General features: G+C 30.3%; 2 protein-coding genes across 2 annotated transcripts; both read right to left on the bottom strand.

Annotated features, from left to right (window-relative positions):
• Positions 1-6,944: 6,944 nt before the first annotated feature.
• Positions 6,945-10,145, bottom strand: LOC131843769 (protein lap1-like). Its single transcript, XM_059192514.1, is given in 2 exon segments — positions 6,945-8,971; positions 8,974-10,145. Coding segments are annotated over 2 exon segments (2,748 nt in total). The 5' UTR covers positions 9,905-10,145; the 3' UTR covers positions 6,945-7,154.
• A 337-nt stretch (positions 10,146-10,482) lies between these two features.
• LOC131843782 (spindle assembly abnormal protein 6 homolog) lies at positions 10,483-16,121 on the bottom strand. Its single transcript, XM_059192528.1, is given in 14 exon segments — positions 10,483-11,043; positions 11,450-11,568; positions 11,733-11,916; positions 12,044-12,138; positions 12,189-12,238; positions 12,241-12,318; positions 12,414-12,557; positions 12,935-13,003; positions 13,104-13,263; positions 13,762-13,919; positions 14,204-14,389; positions 14,605-14,761; positions 15,208-15,371; positions 15,915-16,121. Coding segments are annotated over 14 exon segments (1,827 nt in total). The 5' UTR covers positions 16,032-16,121; the 3' UTR covers positions 10,483-10,897.
• Between the last annotated feature and the right edge of the window lie 1,152 nt (positions 16,122-17,273).

The raw sequence follows: 17,273 nt of genomic DNA, 5'->3' as shown, positions 1-17,273 counted from the left end.
TGGTACTTAGATAGTTTAGACCCTAAACTACTAAGAAAGGACTTATTAGTTTAGGGTCTAAACTATCTAAGTGCCAATTACTATTTTTAATGCGAAAAAAGGGCTGTAAGTTGAAAAGGTAGATAAAAGTTTGTATGGAAGTATCATCTTTTTTAAGGTAGTAGCTTGAAACTTATTTTTTAGGCTATTGATTCAATATAAATAAATATAACATTCAAAACTTGTAAAAATGTTACACTTAAGGGGGTAAAAAAATTAGAATATAAAAATTTGTACAGAAAATCGAAAAAAAATTGAAGCTGAGAATTTAATATTGTAACTTATTTCTTTCGCATTTTTGGTTAGAATAAATAATTTTTATTTATTTGCTGACGAAGTCGTGATCACAGCTAATAATCTAATAGGTTCATTATATTGTTTTAATTGTTGTACCATTTATGGTAAGAGTAACTAAACAGGTAGATTACGTCTATACTTCATAATGTAGTTGTATAGTAGCATATGTACCTGCTGTAAGTACTTATAACTTAAACTATTAAAGAAAACCTATTGGGTCTGATCACAAGTGACCTGGAATCACTGAACTAATTATTACCCGTCCTCTGCGATCAATAATTGAGAAACTTAGTTAATAAAGGGAGTAACTAGGTATATAAAGTGTAGGTTTGCTGACACTTTAGAGATCTTTGTAGAACGCATATAGAGCTTCATTTTAATAGCAATATATGTACCTATACACACGTATTTATTAAGCATAAATAGATCACTTTAAGATAACTCCGTTACTAAGATTGCTAGATAGAACTTTGATACTGAAATCAGAGATATGTACATATAATAAAATCTAAAACAATTCGTGTATTTTTATCAAATATTTTATATAGGGGAGGGTGGGGTAAGACGGGGTAGTTAAGATTTGACACTGAATAAAACTCACATTTAAATAGGGACAACCATATTTTCTTTAGTTTCACAAACTTTGGTAATCGGTTTATTGTTTAACTGACAATAGACTCAAATTAGCTTATTATTTTTCTCACAATCAATAGTTAAAGCAAAAAGGTCACTTTGCCCCATCCCTGGGGTAAAACGGGATACCCTATAGGGCACGACGGTGTATGTAAAATAACAATAGCTGCTACGGTAAATACAGTTAGAAATTAAAAACAAATGGTTTTAAAATATAACAAAACAGTCTCAAGTTTAATACGATTATAAGTAATGGACTAAACTACTACGGGGATGAACTGCAAGGATAGCTCTGTTGTGATCCAGCATGCCTCACTGCAAACACCCCACGTACCTTGGGGAGCATTTATCATCAATTCTGGCTTCATCGTTTTATGAGGAAATAGCATCATCGGTAGCATGTAGTACCCAAATGCACTAAAACTAAACACTACAGCGATAGTAGCTTCCCTTTTTGGCTGAAGATAAAGATTCAACTTGCTTATTCCCTGTTCTGGCGATAATTTTATATTTACTTTTAGGAACGATGGATACCGTAGTCTCGTCTGTGTTATATATTCTGTCAGGAGAAATTTTCTTGAGGTCGAGGGTTCAGCCTAACAAATTAAACATCTATCTACAGCTATTTTATTAAGTCCTGAAGCTCTTGCCGCTGAAGTGTTCTCCGGTTTTCTAATTGAAATTTCGGGGTACCATTTGCCTGCTCTGAGCAACTCACCCTACTGGTTTTCCGCACGTAGGTCCGTCCCATTCTTCAAATATACAAAATTAGACTCGGACGGGGCAAGATGGGGTATCCCATATACCATCTTGCCCCTTCGGGTATTAATTTTATAAAAAAATAATAAAAAATAGGAATAATAAATTTAAGCGGTCGAAATATTCTAATCTTACTTTATGCTTTTTTACTCTTCCAAAAAAAAATAGCAATAACAGTAACCACTCATCAATTTAATATTTTTTTCATATAGTTAACAACAATTGAAAGTAATAAGTAAACTGGTCAAAACTAGTTTTTTCGCTCAAACATCTAAACGCGACGTCTCACTGCGGTGGTTCTTAGGCGACCGAGGGGGTCAAGTAATAGCTTATTACTGGTATTATTGTTTTGACTGAGGTTCATTTGGTTTTCTCTGTAAGGGGGGTACCCCGTCTTACCTCGCTACCCCGTCTTGCCCCACCCTCCCCTACTTGTTGCGTGGTTCGTGGAAAATAAAAGAACCCAAAGTTAATTTCAACATTTTATTGAAATCCTACTCTACATTGCATAAGTATAGTCATAAGTAGATAAAAAAAATATAAAACATTAATTCATAAGTCACTCATTATTTATTTAATTAACAAAATCATTAAGTACCAATAAATAAGCAAATACTAAGTAAGGTACTAAAATAGTTTTATTACAGGTATAGGTACATTATATTGTCCCTGTTAATTTAGACAGCGAGTTTGGTTAGGCCCTGTTTAGAGTTAAATAATATTTATCTTTTAATTTGAAATTAAAAAATACTTAATTATTATTTCTACTTAACTTTGAATAAAATGTAACGAGACTATAAATGTTTGCGTAGATGCAGTTAACTCCTTGAAATTATTATTTTATAAAGTATTAATAATATTTGTAAATGTGTAAACAACAAATAACCATTATACAATTCTTCTTGGTTTCAAGTCTCGGATTAGACAAAGGAGTGTTTATTCTACTGCCATATTTAAAATTGGAACATGTTGCAAATATAGTTATCATTATTATCATACAACTGTGGCTAAGCTTTAAACCCATAGTAATCATAAATATTCTAATATTTGTACCCCCTACGGGAATATTCATATCATCATTGTTACGATTCTACATCATGTTGCAATTTCACCTACCTATGTATGGTATACTTTACGTTTATTATGTTCGTATTAAAACTGTTATGATTTCGAATTACATATAAAAATATAAATTAGGTATTCACATTCATGTGAAAACATAATTAGCAAATGGTATTTTAATCTAGAGATGTTTTACTATATATAGATAATCCCTGTATCATAAATGTGAAGAAAATAGTTTAGTAGTGACAACACTCAAGTTTTATTTTCCATGCAAATTGTGGTACTAGCGTTGTATATGTCTATTGTTAGTAAATAATATACTAATGTAGTCGAATGTACTTACATACTTTTGCTACATGATTTCGTAGACATATAGGTCGTTATTTGCGTATAATAACTTATTGTTACATTTTAGACAAAGTTAATGCTATTAATTAGCACAGTATTCAATATATATACTAGGTAATTCCAGGAAATGCGCATTTTCATCTAATTCCCGATTAATAAGTACCTACCTACTTTCAATTAATAATTGAAATTATAACCTGTAGTCAGACCTATCACACTAAATTAATTAGTAATTAAACTACTAAACAAAATGTCAATGGCACTAAAAAAATCGAAGTGTTTGTAAAATATAGTTACGATTTTATTACGAAAGATATATAGGTATTTGCTAAAAAAAGATAAAGCTGCATATTTTTAATCAAACCTATTAGGATTTCACATAACCGATTACATAGGTACAATTAAGTTACGACAAATATTATCACATGCAATTATTAAACATACTAAAAATTTATATAATATAATATTAATAATTTGTTAATAATTTTATAATAGGTTTATTAAAACACAAAACATATAAGAAACTCTTCAAGACAATTTAAACTTATATAACTCAATTAATATTGTGGTTGTTATATGAGTGAACATTCAGTTTTTATTTATTTACATCTTATTAATAGTGTTATAATTTGTTTACAATAAATTACAATATTATTATTATTAGGTATTGTTCAATAAATTACAGAATTACAAAAATATAAAATTAAACATTAAATACAATAGTTACAAGAAAATACAGTTAAATGATATGTTTTAGGTTTCAGTCTTTAGAAAATGTATAGCATTTTGGTAATATAATATAAATATTAGAATAAAATAATTCACAGTTAAATTACAATTTGTGATAATTTGGCACGCTATCCTTACTAATTGGCTTTTGCTCAATAACATATTCGCATGGAATGATGGAAGGTTCCAAATAAATTGTAAATACCTACACAATATAAAAATAAATGCCTGTAAGGATAAATGTGCATTTGTACAAAATTAACCAAGGAATAAGTTTCGCAAATAAAAATGCATTAGCTTAACTTAGCGCTATCTACGTATAAAGTCATGTAGGTAGGTAGTTATAGAGTAAGTAGACGTTTTTATTGGAAGTAGATACTTACAATATTAATATTTACAAACAATTATTATTAAACTTCATCAAAACAGACTATGCATACATATACCGTACATCAAATACTATATTTATAATGTTTACCTACACGGCATTGAATATATCAACATCATTATTAAAATGTTCATAAAATTTTCAACACTTACATTCCATCTTAACAATTTATACACATATGCAATTAGTACTGAAGTACAGTTGTTTTACAATATGTTTAATTTTAGGAATTTAAAAAAAGTACAATTTTGACGATACAAAATGGTCCCAATGTTAAAAATATATGTCTATTAATATTAAATAGTACTCCAATTATTTCTTATTGCGTTTTGATCTGACTAGATTACTTATTGGTTATAATACTTTAATTGTAAATTGTTCGCATAATTACGGAGGTACAACAAATGAAATGTAAACAGCTGCATACATTCATCACAGTTTATTAGTCGTGAAATAAAAATAAACGTTAATTACAATAATAAATCGTATTTGTATTTCATTATTAATTCAGCGTTGAGCTATAGTACCGTGATGCTCGCCTTTGTGATTTCCTTTCCATGGCACATTATCGTATAATTTTATTCTAAACATATAATGGGGAAAGAGAAGTTACCTAGGCTGCGGTAGCCCTTTTACCGTATTTTATTTAGGCAGACCATTACCTACGTGATCACCTTCACGTTATGTAATTGATAAGTTAAGGAAGACCAGATGGTACTTGAATAGTTTAAGTTCCATCTGGTCTGCCCTAACTTATCAAGCTGACTGACTGATTTAATTAGAAATTTTTGAAAAGAACAACGAGGTAATCTGTCTGAAAACAGAAATATTATCTATCTAATCCCGAAAATTGACATATAAAAGTATGAATCATTATTGTAATCGGTGAAAACTATGTCTATGTTGGCTGAGCCATGTAACTTTAAATTTATACCTGCAGCCTTATGAATGAAGTTTTAAAAAGTATATACCTACTTAAGTATTTAAAAAACCAGTCAGTGTGTGCATGAACAGTGTCAATTGACCTGTGCAATTTGTCCTCAATAATAAAAATTGTTTATATAATGCCTAAATGATTACAATATTATTTAATTTAGTGTTAGGGATGGAGCCATTTTCGCTTACTTATTCTAATAATAGGTATTTTTATTTTATTGTACTATACCTATATGTAAATAAGAATGGTTCGATAAATAGTATTGTGAGCAATATCAACGACCATCTCGTGATTTTAGTACATATATCTATTCCTTAAGTGATAAACACGCCTGATTTTCTAGAAATATGAATGTTTTCAATTGCACGTGACAGAAGAAATCTAAAAAGGATTACAAGATAACCTGCATAAGACCTATCAGTAACTAATATATATATATATATATATACATACCTGATCCTTTGATGACAGAAAGCAAAGCCCGTCTTGATAAAACGTAGGTACTATGTACCAAGCACAAAAATTTACTTCCAAAAAAACACTGACAATAATTGGCAGGCTTACAATCATACAAAAAATATCTTACAATTTGGTGACGCAGATTATTTTGTTCTTAGTGACGCAAAGGCTCCATTGAACGTAACGAATCGAAAACAACTCCCAAAGAAGTAAATAATACTCTCGAATCCGCTTTTTAAATATAGACAAATAAATTAATAAATTGTAGGCCCATTTCCATACTTCCGACTAAGCAAATGTTTTTAATAAAGTAATATTAAATAAAATAGTTGATTATTACAAGGTCAATTCCCTTTTCACGCTACAGTTTCTTATACCTATTGTTTTTTGCTACGAGTGGAAATAGGCTTTTGATCATTAAATCGATCTTTACATGAAAAAGTAACGCTCTAACGTAAATATAATCAATCTTAGTTATTAGACGGAATTAAATATTAAACGATATTACATATAATGGATGTCTTACGCAAATTGGTGATATTTGAGGATCGTTACTTGCTTTTGCCATTAATAGTAGGCACCTATGCGGTGTTTGCATATGATATTGATAGAGAAAAAATAATTAATTTAAATCATGCATTCGTACGATAATGTATTGGTTTACCAATAACTCTCTAAATGTTAATTGTATTATTAAATTGAAGGACTAACTATTTTGATTACCAGACGTAGTAATACTACTGTGTATACTATTGTGATTTATACTTAATGGCTACGAAATTGTTACAATAGATATATACCTGTGTAACTTTGAAACAAACCTTTGATATTTGATAAACTAATTCATCGCTGCATTATAAGCGTGACGTGGGCATAACTGAGGGTGAGAGCGAAAAAGAATTAAGATTTTATCATCGTCTTCATCACTTCGCTGACGACATTTAACTTTTAGAATCATACTTAGCTCTACGCCATAGCCAGTCGTCTGACGAAGCGTGGCTTCTCTAAAATAGACTGTTGTACCGCGTCATTAAATGTACATAAAGTACCTACTTACATACAATATATATATATATATCTATCTATATTCTGTGCTCTTATTTATCAACATTATATTTATTACAACATTATCAAGAAACAACATAGTTGTTACAAGTTGTACTCAATCAGTACCTACAACTCTATTTTCTAATATAGTATTTGCCACATATCCTTTGAAACTATTTACATATTAAACTCTGTATTTCTTATAAAGTTTTTTCCTTAAGAATCAATGTGCTTACTGCTCCAACAATTTAATCTGTTTCTTAGCACCTTATAATTACATTATTCTTCCAACATTATTATATTATATCACATATAAATTGCACATTCACAAAACATGCATATAACAAAATAGAATGAGAAAGAACAGACAAGATATTTAATTAAAGTTTAATAGTGTTCATATGATTTTACTCTTTGTAGGAAGAATGTTTGTCTCCCTCTAATACACTGACACTATCCACTTGTGCCATTAAAATATTGTGCATGTTTTGTGTAGGGAGCTGCAATATGGTAAGGCGGAGGTTGACCGCGTCCATACACAGGTTCCGATACGCCACTGGGGCTATGGCGGTGACTAATAACACTTGGAGTACTGGATGGAGCTGGCATGGCATCATACAAGTCATACATATTCTGACTTGTAGGGGAATTCATATGGCTATAACTACCATCATCTGATACAAGAGGCGTGTTCGTCATACGATATGGATTTGTCGTATTTGTGTGGCCAGTTGGGGAATACAGTCCAGGGGACTGTGAAGACACATAAGTAGGGCTTGAAGCTACACCACTATAAAAGTTCGCATTTGGTGATGTTTGATGGATGGCTGTTGCAAATTGAGGGCCATCTACGCCTTGTATGGGATACATGTTATTGTAGTTACTTAAATTAGGCATTGTTGTAGAACTAACAACTTGACTAACGGTATGTATTCTTGAACCTGCTAAATCACGGCTCCCACGGGGATTGTAATTGTAGGTATCATAATTTCTTTGGCTGAAATTTTTTTCTTTAGATCGTGCAAATGTTTCTGAGTCATATATCTTATCTCTATATTTACCCTCTGGTACAGGATGAGATATAATATGATCCTTTCTAGAATACATAGGTTCAAATTGAGGAATATTATCAACTATTCTTGTATTATATGAGGTATCTTCAAAGTTAGGTGATAATACCATTTCATTATTCGATCGTCTATCCTGTGAAACAAGACTTAGTCGTTGTAGCCTATGAGTTTCATCTAAATTGTTCCTAAAAGTATTGTCATTATTAACAGAATAATTTTTATTTTCAACTGTGTGGACACCATAAATATTTTGAGGAACCCCTGTTCTATCCATATCTTGCCTAGAAGCATAGTTTTCATTCAATTTTGTATTGTAATGTCTCTGAGATAGCATGTAGTGGTTTAAGTTTTCATGTTTACAATCAGAATTTTGACTAACATTATTCTCTGGATACAAAGCATGGTCAACACCTTTGTAAGTTGTATCTATCTCATTTGAGAGTTCTAATGGTTTATCATAAGAATTTTCTATGGGAATATTATCATACACTGACAATTTCATAGCATCTTGTGTTTTCACTCCATCTATATTGTCTTTTGTAACATTACTTATATCTTTTTTGTTATCTGAAGCAAATCTTTGTTGTAATGTAGGTGTGATTTTAGCTGCTTTTATATGCACTGCATTTTGCATAGGCGGAGAAACATCTTGTGTACCATCTTTATGGATATTTCTAGCATGCTTAGCTAAAGCTCTTAATTCCTTTGGATAAGGTGTTGGTGCTCTTCGCAACTGTCCTGGTTTTTCAGGGACTTTTGGCAGTGCTTTCATATCCACAAAGCTAATATGTCGAACAGGTGGTTGTGCATTTTCATTTTCTGATTTATATTCATTGTCTGTTGATTTCATCTCTATTGGCGTCAAAGGCACTTGGGGAAAGAGGAAACATGTAAGGACCTGTTCATAAGTATGTGGGTCTACTTCGGAATGCATAGGCACTAAAGGTTTACTTTGATTTTCAGACAGCCAGAGGGCTACTAAATTATCACAATTTAATAAGGACTGAGGAAGACAACCTAGAGAATTTCTCACTAAGTTTAAAACTCTTAAAGAGCATAAATGGCCAATTTCTGGAGGGATCTTAGTTAGTTTATTTGCTCGAAGTGACAACACAGATAACTTTGTACAGCTCCCTATTTCTGGAGGAATCATTCTTAACATATTATCATCGATATTAAGATACTGTAATTTCCTTAGAGACCTATTGAGGATGGTATTTTTTCTAAATAGTTGCACATCAACATAAGCTCTTCTAAACTAGTTAATTGTCCTATACTCTCTGGGATAGAATACAACCTGTTGTTATCTAATTTTAAAGTGGTTAAATTATTTAATTGCCCAATGCTATCTGGAAGTTGGGTTAAACTGTTAATTGACAAACTCAAATCCACCAATTTTGTGCAGTAACCAATTTCTGGTGCAATTTCTTCTATCATATTATTGCTAGCTTCAAGGTGTATTAAATTTTCTAATGGCTTTATTGCTGCTGGTATGTTCATTAAACTATTACTATCCATCCACAACTCTCTCAATTTAGTAAATCTTCCAATAACTTCTGGGAACTGTTGAAATTCATTTTGACCTATATCTAACCTTAACAAGTCTGTAGATCGTGACAAAGATTTTGGTAAAATCATTAAATAATTATCTCGCAATTCAAGTATACGCAGACTTGCAAGTCTACCAAAGTTTCCTGGTAGGTACTCCAAATATGTATCATTCAGATACAATTCTTGCAAAGCTATAAGGTTTGTAATAGCATCTGGAAGTTTTTCTAAAGGATTAACACTAAGATCTAAGTACATTAAATACTTTAATGCTTTCATGGTATCGGGTATAGAAGCTAATGTATTTCTGCTAATATTCAAGTACTGTAAATTTACCAATGAAGATATGGCGGTTGGTATAGCTTGTAGCTCATTGTCGCTGAGGTCCAAGTGTTTCAGTCCATGACACATAAAAAGCTGTCGTGGTAACTCACTGATACGATTACTTTGACAATATAAGGTTTCAAGGGTCCTTTCGTATACAAAGACATCTGATGGGACGTCTGTTAGTGACTGATGTGAATAATCTAATTCCACCACTTCCTCCACTCCAGGTCTCACACAGCACAAGAAGTTGAAAGGCATCTTGTGACAACTGGAAAGGCACTTCCACCCCAACACAAAAAACACTTAGCGTAAAACAAACATCAATCACACTTGATCACAACATTTCACAATACTGTTATAGTTAATACATTGTATTAACTAATTCAAATAAGTAAATTGCAATTTGAATAACTACATAGGGTTACAATTATCACATTAATTGGATAGTCAAAATTTAATACATTATTAATTTTAATAATCGGTGGATATAAATGTCAAAGAAAGATCAATGAATCACAATCACATATATTTCATTCACATCATCAGGCCAATATGTATCTCCATTCCATTCTACAACTCTCCACAGATAAAAAAGTTTTTGTGACACTGACCGTGTCTACGACAACTAAAAAGTACGGTATTCTTTTCCTATAAATACGGTATATTACAGAAAGTTACGATAGACATTTAGATAAAGATCTAGTAACCTCTATTTACGAAAAGCTATTAAGTATTTTGTTATAGAGGGATATATTTTATTTATTAGTACAGTAACTAAAATTACATATAAATTACATACAATTGGAATTTTAACTAGCAACACAAATTATTGCTTTCTGTTACGACAGGATTCATGGTTAGAAACAATGATATAAAAAATATATACATTTCAATGCTACTAATAGTTACGCATGTCACGATAATGTGAACGAATGTTATGAAACAACTGGGTACTCCCCAACTATTAATTGTAACGAATTAAACATAGTAGGTTTGCGGATAGATCCAGACGATAAATTTGGTGCAGTATAAAACTGATTTATGGAAACGGACTGTCGAAGAGAACATAACATGTACATTGTTTATGGTCGAGCTATGGTTATGAGACTTGTACGAACTTCCGTCGAATATGTCCTGATAATTCGATTTGAACATTTTGTACATTATATAGGATTTTCGTATTTCGTTACAGTTACATTACAAAATAAGTTATGAAAAATTTATTTTTATTATATATTGTAAATATTATGTTCAATGAAAATAAGCAGACACTGGTGTAGCTCGATATGTACTTCTACCAGTTTTCTTTTCGCGATAATCAACTTTAGGTAAAATATTAGTCTTATTTTCTTTCCCAGACTTTCGTTCAGCTTCACTTGGTTTAGGCGTTTTACTATCTGTAAATAAAATACGAGGTGAATAAAACTGTAATAAGGCGCCAGAATACTAATCTGGTATATTCCTGGCCAAGTAGCGTGCTTTGCAAGATATGTCAGGTTTGAAAGGTGTGTAATTATAAGTTATGAAAATGTAACAACTTTAACCTTCTCAGAAAGAACAATGTATGAATGAATTATACCCCGTATATATATACACATATATACCCCAAGCAGATAGATAGTTGTTGTTTTTATACTATGATGTGGTAAACAAGCAAGTTGTTCATGTATATAGGCGATAAGTAATTTTGATCAGTGTGCATAGCTTATATGGCCTATCTGTTGGACACACAGTGTCCACATCAAATTATAAATTTGCATCTTTTTTGTTACAACCGTCTGTTTTATTTTATTGCATAACTACCTTCATTAACACTTTTTAACCTATTGTTATTGCCAGCAGGCCTTAAATATTTTGGGTCTAGGCCTAATTTCGGTGTATGTGAATCTTGCAAGGGACCTGGGCTATCTTCCACGTTTGACCTAAAAATGTAATAACAGTTTAATAATATTAGATTAAATTTCAATGATCCACGAATTTGTTTTTTTTTTTTCAAACAATAAAATAAACAGTATGATTAATAAACAAAAAATATTAATCTTGACTAGATTTAAATTTATTGGTATTTTTACATAATTTAACTTACAATTTTGAAGTTGCATAAAAGTCAATTGACTGATCGGATACATTTTGTGAGTTTGTTTTGTTAATATTGCTAGGCAGAAAGTAAGGTGTAGAATTAGTTACACTCTGCACGCCATACTTTTGTGTATTTTCCAGGACATTGCCTGAATCACATCCCTCAACTTTTCTATGTAGCCATTGTATGACTGAAAAAAAAGAATTGTAACCATGACTCGGTCAGCACCACTAAGTATGTTAAGGAGCGAGAATATAATTCTACAAATTATGTTTATTTTCTGTAGAGACCATTTCTATGAATACAGTTGAAATTACCCATATTGTTATTTTTAATGGTTTCGTCACGATCCTTCAGTGCTTTCTCATTATCCTCACATGTGATATAAACATATCTCCATTCATTAAAAGAACTTTTAACGGATAAAAACCATTCATTGACTTAATTCTTTTAGCATTAAACCGCTTATCCATATTTTTATTTGTTTTCTGTATTTCCATGAATACAGTTGAAATTTCAAATCGTTTATTTCTTTATTACTAGATTCTATAACTTTCTCTTGTTCCAATGCTATAGCAGTTCTGCATAGCAACTGTAAAACATATTTATTTATTATGCACTTACAAACACTTATTGTACAAATAAATGATAAAATTTAATTAAATTATAAACTATAAAAAACAGTACCTTCTCTCTTATTTCAATGAGCTCTGCATTTTGTTTTGATATTATTTGATTAGCTTTCATGAGTTGTTCTGATGCAGAATGCGCTGCATTATTGTTCTTATTGACTAAAGACTCGCTTATTGCCAGACGCTCTTCTAAGCTTATCTGTAAAAAAAAATACAACATGTATTGGTTAGACTGAAAATGAAGAATCGGCATTTTTTCTTTTTGTTATATTTTTATAATAGAGTTTTACTCAACATTTTGCTTATATCTACTTATATATTTGTAGACATAAGCAAAATATGCAAAATGCAAAAATACACTAGTGTATTTTTAAACTGAACCTATTTGTACATTAAAAATGGAACATATTTATATGTTGGTGTTGCCTTGATTCTGAAAATAACTATCCTAGCACTATATGTGCAGACTATATGGTCTGCACAATAGCAAATAACATATTGACAACAATATCAAGGACAACCCATATATATTACCTTTTTTAATTCTAGAAGTACCTTGAATTTTTTTATAATTACCTTTTCTTTTTTCATACTTTGTATAGATTTATTCAAATCCTTAATCATGTCTGAATTATCCTTAGCAAACTGTAAAAAGGAAATGATGCAATATGAAAATTTGTAATAAATATATATCCTGCAGTCATAAAAAAAAATTCAGCAGTCTGAAAATGTACATGGTGTATACCTGTTCTAATGAAATACATCTGGTATTTACTTGATTAAACTGCTTCTCTTTCTCTGCAATTTCTCTTTCAAGTGTTGTATTTTTTGCTTTCAATGTCGCTACTTCTATATGTGTCTTCTGCACTTCATTTTCTAGCATCATTAGACGTTGCGATTTATCACTACAAGTCAGAATATATTCTTGAATTTTATTGCATCATATACTTACACTAACCAGGCAAATATATCTCAATTAAAATTCACTGTAAAATATGTAGAGTCAGAGCATGTGTATGATATTCTGTAGTGAAAAAAACATTAAGAATTATATTATATTGCCTCTATTCTTTGAAGTTGTCAAGGTATATCTTGATATTGTGGAAGTAAACAAATTTAGGTCAGCAACTTCATGACGCGCAATTTTATTATATGGTCCTGATACTTTTGGAAGACTTTTGGGGGAACCTAGTTCTGTACTATTATGTTTGAATATACATCCAAATTCTAGACTATATGCAACTACGAAATATTACTCAATAGTGTATGAGACTCTGTTACATTGTTAACCAGTCATAGTTGATATGGTAAGTCCTTAGAAAAACAATGAAAGATCATGCAAATAATAATATTACTTCTAAAGATGTGGATCAAAATTTATTTAAATAATAAGCAAAATATACCTAATCTGGTTTTCTAATTGTGCGATATTTTCTTTCAATTGTCTAGACAATACATTCAGTTCATCAATCTGTCGATCCTTTCTATTAATATTTTCTTGAAATGATGCAAGTTGTACTTTTGACGTATTTTCAGTCGTCTTCTGCCATTGAGACCTCTCCTGTGGGTATAATTTTATTTATATTATATAATACTCAAAGTCTCTATATAAATGTATCTATAATGTAACTTGTATTATTAAGACTTATAGAACACCATTTACAATGGAGACTTTATAGTTGTTTTTCTGTGATGGGACAACAATCAGATAGAAGAAAATATTTGCGACTATTTTTACAGTATACAAATTGGTACAAAATTTTCACTAATTACTTTAATATGCTCAAAGAGCTAAATACCTTAATAACTAATTTGGATAGTAACTCAAGTCTAATGAAGGCAAACCTGTGTCAACTTTTCCTTTTCATGCTTTAATTCATCCTGATATTCAGCTACCAGTTTATGTTTGTCCTCCTCCATTTTAGACACTACATGTGTTAAATCTTGTATTTTTCGTTCCAAATTCAAACATTTGTCATTCCATATAGCATCACTGGAAGCAGCTGAACTTTTAACTGTTGCCAACATTTTCTATTAAAAATATAAATTAATTAATTATAATTATATTATATATTAAAAATTTATTAAAGTATAAGTATTTCAATTATAAATGTTACATTTAGGTAATGGGTGCAAACAAGTACTATCAAGAATTGAAAGCAGATAATTAGACATATAAAAGATGTTGTAGTAAATCTCAATCAACTACCCAAATAACTAAAACCAGCATAGGTTTGGTTGCTTACTTTCAAATTTGTTATAGTATCAGCCATATGTTGTTTTATATCAGCATCTGTAGCGGGCCCAGTTCTTAGAGATAAGTGAACCAGGCGTTTAAATTCATTGTGCTCAATAATTTCAAAGTAATATTGCACAGGATTTGTTTGCTGCATTATAAGAAACCTAAAAACATAATTTTTACTTTAATAAATATCATGTTTGTACTAAAAACTGTATGTCAAATATATGGTTCAATAGAACAAGTGTAATTGACCAAACCTATAATAATGTCTAAAATTATGCTTTTATAATGTTTGATTGATTTATTATATATAAGTTAAATACAGTCAAAATATTATCAAGATATTTTTAATGCAGACTAAATTCTTGTAACTTATATGATATAATGGCAAGTAATTAAATAAATTAATATATTGTAATATTTATTGTACTTAAAAATTAACATTTTTTTACTTTTTTTAATCTCAATAGCACTGCAAAATGTGACTATGAATTCAAGATAAATCTAAAGCTATTTAGGATAAACCCTAAAACTATAAGCATGTATATGCGAACATAAACCTGTGTATAATCAGTTTACCATATTTTAAATAACAATTTTCCCTTACATGTTGTTTGATGCACATTGTTGGAGTAATCTAACAAGCTGAGATGAGAAGTTATCAAAATCAATAAGAAGTCCTTGTTGTTTTTTCAAATCTTCATAATCACATGGTGTTATATTTAAAATACACAAAAAAGTGGGATCATTGTCATCTGCCAAGGATATTTTCTGAAAGATTTTATTAATGGGTACCATTAGCTGCACTTGCTAACTGTATACTTTAGCACACTCTGTACATATAAGTTTATTAATGAGTTATAGAATGTTGGATATTACTGGGATATTATTTTTTAAGACTAAATTTAATCTTCAATATGAATTCAATACTATTAACACTATACTTTTAAATTTACCGTCACATATTATAGCCTCAAACATAAAACAATACAGATACAGTTAATTTTGTAGTCTACCTTATACAATACTAGTTGTGCCCGCAGTTTAATCGGCGTTAATTTTCAATGTATAAATTTCAATAAAAAATTTAGCCTATATGTTATTCTGATGCATAAGCTACATTACTGTAAACTTTCATCAAACTCCGTAGTTTATATACTCGTTCAGTAGTTTATAATATTATTACGATATATTCTAAAACTATGATATAACTAAATTTATGTGTGATATTCTTAAAAAATCTAATGCAATATTAGATTTTTTAAGAATATCACTCATAAACATAGTAATACATATATGACGACGGATACTAACCAAACTATCGTTGCTAAAAACTTTATCTATTGTTACTGTAATATCTTTTTTATAATCTTCAAAACCACGTTTAAAATTTACATAATATTTGCCCGTATGAATGTTTCTGCTTGCCATTATTGCAATGACATTATTAGAAAGCTAGATATATATTGTACTTCAGTAGTGTATTATTCTTTGTTAAAACTTTCAAACTAACAATAAGATTTCATAGTAGTAGTGGTATATTTTATCCACAAGTGGATAGGCAAAGGTACGAGACCATACAGCCTAATCTTCAGTAGTATTTCCATGAAATTCAAAAATTCTTCAAGGCGATATCGCCAAATCTTTTCATTAATTATAAGTTTGTGTTAAGTCCTTGTAAGTGTCTATAATTGAAATGTTTATAATTCTCCGATAGTTGCTATGATAAAGTCGTAAATAGGTTTAAAAGTTGCAGTGCATTTGAATAGTTCTTGAAGCGATGGCGGAATAATCTTATATAGTTCTTGAAGCTTGGCAATGAGCAAAATTCTGTTTAAATTGAAGGCCGGGCAATAAAAAAATATATGTTCTAATGTTTGATTTTCGTTACTAGAGCATAAAAGACAAATCGGAGAATTAATGATCTTCATTCGGTGTAAATGTGCATTGAATTTACAATGTCCAAATCGCAGTCGACAAATTTGAGTATAAAATCTTCTCTCTAAAAATATTTTTCCCTGAATGAACCAGGGTTTTTTGCCAATAGTACTGTTTATACCTGCATACCAAGTACCTTTATCTTTGGTAGTACGTTTCCAATCTTCATCCCAATTTTTTAATAAGTTTTTCCTAATTTCAGGAATTAAATCTTGCCAAGGTAAGAAAATTTTTTTAGACTCGCCACCCAATCTATTGACAGTTTTGACAAGGTAATCTACTTCTTCATTACCTGTCACACCTTTGTGTGCCGGTATCCAAGTAAATATAATTTCTTTTCCTTTATTAAACAAAACAGTCCATAGTTCTTTAATTTGGTAAATAATATAGCTTGTTTTGGCACTAAATGAATGATTTTGCAACGCTGATAAGACTGACATGTTGTCACTAATGATAAGCCACTGATTATGAGGTTTAGCGCATATGTCTTCGTTAATATAATGCAAAGCTTGCAAAATAGCCAAGGCTTCGGCAGTGAATATACTAGTAATGGTAGGTAATCGAAATCCATAACCAGTTTTTATGTCGCTATGGTAAAAACCTAATGACATACCTTTTCATTTTTTGAACCATCTGTATATATTGTGTTAAATGAAGGCCATTGAGAAAGATGTTCATAAACTTCTTCTTTACATTTTAAGCTCTTATCTGTTTCTATTGTCATATTGCAAAATT

This window comes from Achroia grisella, unplaced genomic scaffold (genome assembly GCF_030625045.1).
Source record: "Achroia grisella isolate CSIRO2021 unplaced genomic scaffold, CSIRO_AGI_Agris_v1 utg3297, whole genome shotgun sequence".
In the NCBI taxonomy this organism is placed as follows: domain Eukaryota; kingdom Metazoa; phylum Arthropoda; class Insecta; order Lepidoptera; family Pyralidae; genus Achroia; species Achroia grisella.
Note: the sequence above shows the minus strand (reverse complement) of the source record. Positions and strands in the feature narration are given on the sequence as shown.